Raw genomic sequence first — 12,087 nt, 5'->3', positions numbered from 1 at the left:
ACCATGTATCGTAACGTACATGGTCCACATATCCTGTGATTCACACCCCTAATACAACTAATGATAAAATGTAAATGTATAGGAAATAGAATGAGATTTGTACCTGATTAGGACTGCAACTAAAGATTATTTCTTGTTTAATCGATTTGGGTTTTTTGGTCAAAAAATGTTGATCAGTGTTCGTCAAACCTGGGAATTATTGTCCACAAACCAAAATTAATCAATGATTTCTTTGTCATATGGAGCAAAGAAACTGACAAGTTGACAATAAACTTAGTAATATCCTCGGTGTCCTCACTCTAAAAGACACTGTCATGCTTCCACAGCACCAACTTTACTTCATGCAGCATCTCATTCAAACACGTGTGTGAATGAATGAACACACACACACATTATGTGGCTTTACATAATTCACATCAACAGACATGATGATGATGAGGAGGAGGAGGAGGAGGAGGAAGAAGAGGGGATAAAAAAAAAAACCCAACTCACCCTTCAAGGACGTCACCACTTCCTGGTTCCCCCCGGGGTCCTGAAGCAGCATTTTCAATCACCGCGGCAACCACGCACCCAGCCTCCATGATGCTGCTTCACTGCAACAGCCTGCTGTGGAGGAGAAACGAGAGCGAGAGAGAGAGAGACACACAGTGTGAGAATCAGACAGAGAGAGAGGGAAGGTGGGTGGGTGTAAAGAGAAAAAAAAACGGGGGGAGAGATGATTCGAGGATGAGTTCGATGCAACGCCAGGCGTTGGTTAACGATGCATCGAGCGCGACTCCAGGGCTGCGATGTATGATGACGTCACACCTCAGCGGCAGAGGCTGCTACAGAGGAGACGTATACAAGAAATATTCATGCCACATTCACTCTACGTTGAAAAATGGACTCCTCACAGCTACGGATGCAACATATCTGACCGTTTTCTGGATATGACGATTTATCGGGAGTGTTTTTAGACCGATATTTCTTCCAAGATTCAAGAGTAAATAACAAAAACGATAACATGAAGAACCACAAAATTCTGTAATTTCTGCAATTTAAAACAATCTAGAGCCTTGGTTCTCAAACTGTGGTACATGTACCAGCAGTGGTACGCGAGCAGAAATACTGTTCTATCGTAAATAAATGAAGTATGGAAGAGATTTATGACACTGTAAGCTGAAAAATAGACTCATCACAGCTAGGGATGCACAATATCTGACTCTTTTTAGACTTCAAAATTAAATTTCATCATATTTGTTGTCATGTGGGATGTGACTATAAATTATTTTTATATGTTGTAATACATTTTTATTCCTTTTTAAAGATCTCCTTTCAGCTTGTAAGCCCCTTTCTCTCTCTTTTATTTTTTAAATCAAATTTCAGCAATTTCTAATGAGTAAAATGTTACCGAGAGAGATCAATATTTTTCTCAGGTGGTACTTGGTATAAAAAGTTTGAAAACAGCTGAATCAAAATAAAAGCATGAGAAATATCTCATATAAGTTATTGGACAAAAACTTGTGCCAAAACGGACACAAGATGAAATTCTGTGGCATAAAATTCAGCTCTTAAGTTGAAAAAAATAAGATAAATTTGTTGACAGTTAAATATTTCAGGATTTTGGTTAAGAAATTCGAGATAATAACATAAAACACCAAAAATGATGAGTCCAAATTGTGATTCTGGAAATCAATTTTGAAGCAGATTATAAATTTGCCTTTCATTTCATTTTTAAGGTTTTTTTGTTTGTTTGTTTTCCAATAATAATAAACCTTTGGTGTTCTATTGTAAAAAATGAAAGGAAAAAGACTGTAAAATGTTCATCCAACAGATGGAAAACAATCCCACACACAAACCAATCCTCGACACTCTCATGGACGCCGTGGTGTCCACGCCTCCACGTGAACCAGATTATTTTTAAACTGTTTATTTTAGGAATCTCGTCTCTTTCTCCTGCTTTGAATCCAAATCACCCAAAAAATGTTTTATTTATTTACAGTTTAAGAACAAAGAATTCATAGCAAAACATTTCCCAATTACACAGGAGCAATAAAAGCTAAACAATGCTATTTATTATATAAATGAACGTGTCTGGAGCGAATATAATAATGTATGTGAGGACTGATACTATCACTCTTTACCAGACTCTGCTCAACTCTGTCTACTGTAAACAAAAGCGATGGAATGTCCTGATGAGGGTGAAACGAGACTCTTCTGAGTCTTCCTCTATAGTTTCCCATAACTATCTTACAAATGAATGAGGGTGCTGCGTGGGACAGCCATGTGGGCATAAAACCTCTCTAAAATATCTCTGTAGGTCCCTAAGACTGAGGAATATACTGATATTATATCAAAGGAGACGAGATATGATCGGTCAGATTTTGAATATTGTCATATTGTGATTAGGATACGATACCAGATACTGGTCAAAATCACAAGATCGGATTAGGGTTACCATTAAATTTCCAGAAAGTTTCCATGGGATTTGGGAACTCTAATTAAGGAATTTGGGAAATATTCCAAATCGAATACTTTCCATCGGAATTATTAGAGTTTATGGTAATTAAGGGGATTTTTTGCAAACTTAAATCAGATATTGGGAAAAGAAAAATGTTAAATTTATCACATTTTTTATCTATGCAGACAGAAAGTGTAAATAACTGAATCATGTTTTGGGCTCCTTATTTTCTTCTCTTTAGGAGCAAAGTCATTGTTGCACAGTTGGAGAATTACATATCATCATAGTATCCTAATTTTTTAAAAGTCTTAAATGACTGAATTGGACTGATATCGGTCTCGGTATATACTCTAGATATTGGTATTATGGTCTGTATTTATATAGAGCTTTTCGGATAGTCTTGATGAGCAGCTTTACACTACAATTTTCATCCACTTTACTCAGGTATCCATTTAAGGTACTTTATACAAGACTACTTATTGTAATTGGCAGGTACTGTGGTATAGGTCTCTATTAAAACAAATTCTGGATGTCATTAGGGACAAAAGTATTTGTCCACACCTGTTAAGTATTGAATTCAGGTGTTTGGACTCGAAGCCCCTTATCTCCAGTGAAGGACAATCTTTACTCTTCAGCATACCGAGACTGATCAAATTCACCATAGAAACACTTAAAAATCTTGAGGAAAGTTGTGGAGAAGAGTGGAGTTTATCCCCGAGTCCCTGGGAGAAGAGTGGAAAAGTGGGACCATATAAGTGGGATATAACCTAAAAATATTTATCATCCTAATCAACACAGGTATGTTTGGAGTCATGAATAGATTCATCAGGAACACTCGCTGCTGCAAGAGCAGTAGTTTTCCCAGCAGCCTCTCTGGCATGGAGCCTCACTGAGCCTCACTGTTGACGGACTTTCACAAAGAGTGCTGACTCAGCAGAATGTGAGCGGACAGACAGGAACACAGAGCAGCTCAGACTCTACTCTGTCCATATCTCACACAGTATCTAACAGACAACATGACCCTGGCAGAGGGAAGAGAAGAGCAAGTGCAGCAAGTTCATTTTCTGTCCTGTAGGGGTCACTTTGGCAAAACAGGGCATTCGTCCCCCCCAATGTGTACCAAAGTTCAAGAATATTGGAGAAACCGTGCAGTGACCACAGCCCAAAATCCATGAGGGGGTGCTATAGAGCCAGTGTGGCATCAAACTAAAGAATTTATTATTTCAAATTTGTCTGTCAACTTTTGCGAGAATCTGGCTTTTCTAAAAAATCCACAGAAAATAGGCCAAAAAAAGGCCCATTCGAGATAGAGAAATACCTTTTGACAACTTCTGTATCATCTGGAGGACATATGGACAGAGTTTGACATAGCTATGATAAACTTGCTAGGAGGAGTTTGCTTAAATGTGTCAACGATGAATCACCAACCAAAAGGACCAGGTTTGGTGTCTATGTACACAATCTACATGATTTCTCCCAAAAAGGTTCCTCCTTATTTGTATGTCCTTGTGTTCTAGAGCGCTGAGTCATGCAAACCTTCTTTCATTATCGCAAGCTAGTTTCCATGGTTACCGTCCACTTTTTTTCTTGAAAAGTCACTGAATGCGTCATTAAAATCAGTGATTTTTCAATTATTTTTGGACAACTCAGGACGACTCAGATGAATGAGGATCTACAAAGATATCTTCACCGTCTCTTTGGACCAAAACAAAAGTGCTATATTTGTCCATGTACCTTCACAAAAATGGCCAAATGACGAAATTTACGTTCCGCGAAATTCTACAGACAGGCAGGACCCACAACGATGTCACAGATGAGACAAAAATACATTTACAACATTCCATGTAAAAGAATATACACAATACATAGTAATGTACATATAGTCCTACTATCATTATATGAGACTGGGGTCTTGACAGTGTTTGTGTGGATTTTTCCGGTACTCCAGATTCCTCCCACTGTCCAAAGACATGCAAAGTAATTGGAGACTATAAGGTTACATGCATACGACTACATTTATGTTTAAAAATGCATTAATTTGGTTTTGGATAATGCCTTTGAACATGCTGCTCTGGCTCTTGTTTTTGTTTGAAAACTGCAGGTCCTAATTTTAGTCTGGATGAGCAGAAACAGAGATTTCTCGGTTGTTTTTTTTGCACTTTCTGAAGAGTTCGTATCAGCCACAACTTTGACCTCACGGTCATTCTTTCCTCACTTTCCCCCATTGTTGACTCTCTTTAGGAGAACTTTAAGAAAACAACTGCAGGCCAGAGAATCAGCTTCCTGTTTGGCCAGACCCAACTGAATGGTCATTTACATACGTTTTCAGGTGTGTTAATGTTGACGTAGATAATGTTTTTTAACTTTAAATAGTAGCTTGGATGTAGCCTGAACTGCGTGAATGGTTGTCTCTGTATGTAGGCGATGTCAGCTGGAATTGGCTCTGGCTCGATGCAGCCCACAAAGTAAATGGTTATTAAAGCTAATGAATGGACGGTTGAGTCAAGTCCAAACTACGTTGGAGTACTCCAGCTTCTTAAACAAAGACATATCGAAACAAGAGCGCTCAGAGAGCACAGACCTCCACCAAGGCTGAAAGAAAGATGCAGCTCCTCCTTGTGGATCATTTAAAAATGACAGGATATTTCAAGTCAATCACATTAAATAATTGATTATCACGATAATAGAAATTCACCATGATAAACTTACTGAAAGTGATTTTGTATAATATCATATCATTATCTACGATTGAATCTTTGTTATACTGCATTTGACTTACTGTAAATTATAAAACGATAGTGTGACTTGACCTAATTTAGGTTGTGTATCTACTGTTGTTTTGTTTGTTAATAGTGAGGTTTGCCTGTATATTTTCCCTCAGTTCTTCTCCTTCAAGGCCTCTCAGACAGAGACCACAGCCCATGATGACTCCTCGTCTATGCAGCCATCTATAAAGCTCACGGTGAAGTACAACATGTTCCTACACTTGAAAAGACTCACTGTGTGATGTGGCACAATCAGCAAGGCCAGTCATTGTGCTGTGTAACCGTGCAGCAGCGTTTCTTATCATGGGTCTATCAGCAGCTGCTGGGAATATCTGTCCTCATTTAGCACCACGTCGCCAAAAATATTGTTCATCAGGTAACGATAGTAGCATTATCTCGATGGCTGTGTTTGTTTTTGGAAATAATTATATTAAAACGACCTTTAAGTGGTCAAAGTTTTCCAGTGCTGTTTGTTATTCGCCAATACGCTGATGACACACAACTTTATCTCTCAGTTAAACCCAACAACTTCAGTAGACACACTACAATATATAACTCATAAACTCTGTATATAACACCAGCTATGTGTTATCAACACTATGGAACAATAAACACTGTAAAAACAGCCTCTGTAATTTCAGTACACAATTCAGTTTTTCATTACTGAGCTAGCCTGTCATATCACTACACTCAGAACAAGTGGAATATTTGGTACTGTGCAGTAATTGTGTGTATAATTACATGTGCAACATGTACAAAATAATAATATTTCTTTCTTTTAGCACTTTTTTGCATACCTGGTTTAATTGTTCACTTCTAGTACTATTATTGTACTGGGGCTGCAACGATTATCCAATTAAATGATTGTTAATTGATCACTCAATTCGATCACAAAATTAATCAACTATTTTGATGGTCGGTTCTGATTTTTCAGGTTCTTAAATGTGAATATGTTCTGGTTTCTTTGCTCCATTTGACAAATGAATGTGAATATTTTCTAATCTCAGAATGTGAACTTTTTCTAATCTTGGAATGTGAAAATTTTCTAATCTCAGAATATGAATATTTTCTAATCTCAGAATGCAAACATTTTCTAATCTTGAAATGCAATCATTTTCTAATCTCGGCATACGAAAATGTTCTAATCTTAGAATGTGAACATTTTCTAATCTTGCATTTGTGTATTTTTTATTGCTTAATTTATAATTGATAATTTTAAAAATGGACATACAGACACAACCTCCCACTCCAATGTTACATCTATATACACTGACTGTTGTAAAATGAAGTGTCTAACTTTATACGGTTTAACTGTGTATGAGCTGGAGCTGACAGGCAGGTGTTACATCTCCACCACATCTGTTTCAAGTTGTGTTCAAACTAAAAGTGAAAACTATTCGAGATGTGAGGATAAAAAGTGACAACCTGCCTCAGTCAGAGACAAAGATAACGCTATGATGTCAGGAGAGTGGAGCAGCACAGAGACACGTCGCTCTGGTATACCGTGACCTACATGACTTTTTCTCTTCTTCTTTTTTTAAAGGGAAAATAGGGCATCCTACACAATCTAACACACACACACACACACACAGTTTATGAATCCAGTCATCAGCAAATCTGTTAACATGAAGAACGGCCGCCTACGTACTGTATTTGTGGCGATGAACAAACAGCTGATCTCTCCAAATGACTCACAGATTCTTTATCTTTATGTAGAGAGAAAAACGTGAAAAGAACCGGAAAAAGAGAAGAGCCTTTTTCAGATGAAGCAGATGAAACACAAACAGTCTTTCACATGAATCCCTCTCTCTCTATATATATATGTACATATATATATACACACACACACATACATACACACATATATGTATATATATATATATATATATATATATATATATATATATATGAAACCATTATTGCTAAAACTCCATCTGATCTTCGCTCATTACTCAATATCCATCACATCAGTCGTGCTCTTGGTTCCAGCAGCCTTATAATTTGTATAATTTATATATTCATGTTTGTGTTTGAATGATGCAGGTAATTAGTTAGTTAAACTTGAGAGAAATATCCGGCTCTTTAGCTACTAAATGCTCCCTGAAAGTCACCAGCTAGCTGGTCTGTCTGTGTTTGTCGTTTTGGTGGCAGGCAGTTTACGCATTTCACGATCTATTATATTATATTATGTTGAATTGTGAAGTCGTATATATCGAAATTCAACAAAAAGTTTGAATTTAGAGAGTTTTTTTTCCTGACTGCACATTTAATGAGCCTCGATTTCACTGCAAAATTCCACAAGAGGATGTGATGTCGGGCCCACACGCCGTCAACGAGGGAAAAGTTGGGTTTCATGCTCTCATTCTGAGCTCTGGAATGGAGACAACACAAGCAAAGAGACGCAGCGGAGGGAGGCCTGTGGTTGCCATGGTGACACGTCTCCGGTCCATCGTGACTTGATTCTCCTCCAGATTGAGGATGAGGCAGAGGCAGCAGCAACAGCACGAGGAGGGACATGAAACCTCTGAGGAACCTCTGACCACGAGCTTTCACGCGTTTACCGTCGCTGTTAATCTGCTGATGATGATGATTTTATAACATCAACCATCGACAGTAGTGTGTGTATGTGTGTGATCCTATAATCTTCTTGAAATGTAGCAGAGTGAGATTAACTTTATTTCATCCAGAGTCAGTGTCACAGCTCGATCTTTGCCCCTGTGAACCTCCAGAATCGCAGATGGATCAGGTCAGAGGTCAGCGCAGAAATATTTAATCAACAAGCCTATCTGTTGCCGAGGAACACGACCTTATGTTGAGTCCACCACACGGATACGATCTTTTTCTCGTTGTTTTTTTAAAAAAATGATATCCATAAACAACGCACAATTTAAAGCCAAAGTTCTCAAACTGCGGTGCATGTACCACCAGTGGTATGTGAGCTTCTTCCGTCGGTACTTATAAACAACAAACTTATTCTACCATCTTCGTCGCACACACCCACTGGTTTACACATGCTCGCTATGAAGTAGTTATATCGTGATATGTTTTTCAGCCATATCACCCAGCCCTAGTCCCACATCAACATTTGTGTCCCCTGATCCCAATCCAACCTGTTTGAGACTGTGTAATGCAAATGCGGAATCTCTCACGTTATATATAAAAGTAGAGCTTAAACAATTAATCGATTATTAATCAATTACATAGATTACATATTACGGATTTGGCGGCAAAATAAACATAAATTCATGTGTGTATATCTCAGCGACTCAGGGAATTTTGTCATGTTTATGTAAGATGGTAACAGCCGTAAGCCGGTAAAGTTCAGGTGCCAGTTTGTAAAAACACAGGTGATAAAGTGTTTGCACAGGAACTTAAACTCAAATGAGCTGGATGACACACGGAGTGTCTAGTATGGTCTAGTAGAGGCCAGTCAAGTGAAAAAGAGTCCAACGACACCAAATAACAATATTTGGGATGCCATTTCACCTAATTTCCAAAAGTGTTTGGTTTGATATGGGGGCGCTATATAGTTCACAATATAATACGCACTAGTGATGTAAAATGAATCTATTAATAAAAAAACATACAGAAATAACTCATTAATGTGGAAGAAGCATGTGTTTGACACCTCTGGTTTAAGCTGTGGAGGTCTGTGATCTGTTTTGGTAATGCTAACATGACCGTGGTATCATTATTTCTCAATCACTTTCTTGTAACACATCCATAAAATACAAATATGTATGCAATTTTAGAAAAGTGGTAACTATTTAGTGTGACTTACTCTTACACTTGAACAATAACAGGAGCCGGGTTCTCTTAAAACCTGGAACCATAATTAATGTTACTAATAAAACCTGCGTTTGTTCTACTCTTTCATGTCGACAAATATCTGCTGAGAAAACGGCCCATTACACCAGATTTATTCAAGACATGTTGTACACAAGTCAAACTCATTGACAACTTGTTGTATATCATCATTTCAATCCAAATGACAATAATCCCAGAATTTGACAGACATAAAAACAACAAAGCTGTTGTTGCACCAAGACTTTTACACAGAACTGTTGGACGGTTGAGTGAAGCTACTAAGAAAACAGTTTAAAACACTTGTGTTGTCAAACTCATGCAGTTTATAAGAACATAATTACACACAGGAGCAGCAGAAGAGGATTATTGCATATAGATTATTGTAGCAAGTATTATATTATTGCACAATGATGGGATTGTGAAACTGGGGGGACGGTTTAATCCAAACTTAAATCATCTCAAACATCACAACTTAATGCCGAACCCAAAACTAGACCTCACAAAATGTCCTCACAGTAACACACACACACACACACACACACGGCATAAATACAGTCACATTATAGTCTTTCTATAATTCTGAAGGACACAGTAATAAGTCCCATATTGCATTCCCTTGTCCTTAAACTGACCTTTAAAGGTGATATATATGAAATAAATGTAGTATTTTAAAACACATTTTGATGTGTCATCAAAGATGAGAGAAACATGTTTAAGCTAGGTGCTAGCAGCAGCGATTCTTAACAGTATTGAGCATGAAAGGCTTCAGAGGAGAAGAAAAACAAGCGTCAGACGTTTAAAAAGTTTAGAATGAGTTAAAATATAGACGGATGAAAAAGGAGAAGTTGACAAGCATGGGTTAGGGTTACGGCCACGCAAAACAGGGAAATTCACAAAGTTTAGCTAACGCTCTCTCTCCCCCTCACTGTCTTTCACTTTGTGGATATTCACAGTGGATATTAAACATATATAATGTTTTAATACTCTCCTTATTGTCTCCTCTCACCGTGTGATACTTAATATGAACTTTCATTAAAACATTAGCCAGCACCTTAACTATAGGTAACCTGGGTGGTTATAGCTAGGTGGTAAGCTGAGTTAGCTTAATAGCATCATTAAAACATTGTTAAAAAAAAAGACTGTATCAGAAAATTCTCCAGACTGTGATATTGGGATTGTATTAGACACAGAAAAGGGTATTAAGTCATCCCGACTAGATACATAACCCCAACACGGAAGCCTTACCCTAAAATCTAAGTCTTGACGACAAGCACACGCTGGTTTGCACAGCTATCATTTAAGGAATCCCATTGACTTCCATTCATTCATTCATTCATTCATTTATCCATTAATTCTAAGCATAAATCAAACCTTAGTGCTAAACTTAACCAACTCCACATAAATTAGGTTCTGCCTCATCAGGACCAGGTTTTGGTTTCCATGAGGACTACTGGTCCTTACAAGGTCGGTGTTTATGTCAACAAATGTCCTACAGGTTAAAAATACAAAAACACACACGTTCTTGTACAGTAGTCTTAATGAGGACACTCATGGACATAATGCATTCCCTAACCTTTACCAGGTCTTAACCCTAAAAAAGAACTTTAACTCTGTGAGAATGAGACAAAATGTCCTCACTTGCATTAGTTTTTGGTCCTCACATCAATAGATATAAAAGTACACACGCAGGTTTGCACAGCTAGCCTTTGAAGGTCTCTCATTGACTTCCATTCATTTAAAACAGCCGGACCCAATCATTACCCCTAACCTTAACCACAACCAGTTAATGCCTAACCGTAAACTAACAATTCAAATCTTAGCCCTTAACTTAACCAATTCCCCAGAAATGATGTTCTACCTTATTAAGACCAGGTTTTTCTACATGAGGACTACAGGTCCTGACAAGGTCAGTGTTAATGACAGAAAAGATGCTAAAGAGCTCAGAAATACAACACACACACACACACACACACACACATTTTTGTACAATGTCCTTAACCCTAAAAAAAACTATAACTTTGTGAGGACCGGACAAAATGTCCTCACGTCAATAGACATACAAGTACACGTACAAACACACACACAGGTTTGCACAGCTATACTTTTAAGGACTCTCATTGACTTCCATTCATTTAAACAGCCGAACCAAAGTATTGCCTCTGACCATAACCATAACTAGTTAATGCCTAACGTTAACCTAACAAATCAAATCTTAGCCCTGAACTTAACCAGTGTCTACCTCATTGAGACCAGGTTTCGATGTCCGTGAGGACTACATGTCTTGACACGGTCAGTGTTTGTGACAGAAGACACACAGACACACACACACACACACACACACACACACACACACAGAGAGCTGTCTTCCTCACCTGTAACCGTGCTGCTCCTCTCCTCTTCCTCCTACTCCTCTTCCTCTGTGCTGCTGCTCCTCAGCTCTCAGTGTATCGACGAGGAAACATGTTTTCAGCATCTCACTGCGCGCGCGCACACACACAGTGTCACACACACATTAACACACACACACACACTCACAGCTTCACCTGAGAGTGTGTGGATTAAAAACGATGATACGGTGCGTCATTGTTGTGTCGGTACAGTCTCTCCACGATGAAGCCGCACACACACACACTCACACACACTCACCGACTGAGACTGACTGAGAGCTGCACTCGTCGCCGGGAGCGCGCACCACCTTCAGCCGTGTCCGCGCTTTGAAAATTTAAAGTGGTAGCTCCGATTTTCCTCGATAATTTAATTTTTATGGATAGTATGAACAGTAATTTAACTTTTATGGATAGTATGAACAGTTAGCCTGTCACATCTTGATTTCGAAACTTTTTTAAATCGGCACCTACACCTCCGAGTTCACCATGTTTCCAGAGAGAAGTGTGGGGGCCCGTAATACGCTAACGTACGCTAACGCCCGTGATACGCTAACGTATTACGGGCTAGCTACTGTTAGCAATACCAGTTGATAACGACAACTGGTATTTAACTAAATACGTGGTATTTTGGCGCTGACAAACAGCGTAGCAACATTTCTACACAATACAACTGTACAACGCAGTACAA

The 12,087-nt window shown here is 38.4% G+C and overlaps 1 protein-coding gene across 4 annotated transcripts in view; it reads right to left on the bottom strand.

Moving 5' to 3' along the window:
* The window catches only part of LOC131462602 (rho GTPase-activating protein 32-like), a 39,342-nt gene extending 27,646 nt beyond the window's left edge, over positions 1-11,696 (bottom strand). For 2 of the 4 annotated variants that reach the window (XM_058633921.1, XM_058633923.1), the window contains exons 1-2: positions 11,385-11,696; positions 493-606 (exon numbers count right to left, since the gene is read on the bottom strand). In XM_058633921.1, coding sequence (XP_058489904.1) covers positions 493-581 — 89 coding nt within the window. In that variant the 5' untranslated portion in view covers positions 582-606; positions 11,385-11,696. The remainder of the gene's footprint in view (positions 1-492; positions 607-11,384) is intronic. The other 2 variants (XM_058633922.1, XM_058633924.1) reach the window with 2 other exon arrangements.
* Positions 11,697-12,087: the final 391 nt, after the last annotated feature.

This window comes from Solea solea, chromosome 7 (assembly GCF_958295425.1).
Source record: "Solea solea chromosome 7, fSolSol10.1, whole genome shotgun sequence".
Classification (NCBI taxonomy): domain Eukaryota; kingdom Metazoa; phylum Chordata; class Actinopteri; order Pleuronectiformes; family Soleidae; genus Solea; species Solea solea.
The sequence above is the reverse complement of the archived record's forward strand: the minus strand, read 5'-3'. Positions and strand labels throughout refer to the sequence as shown.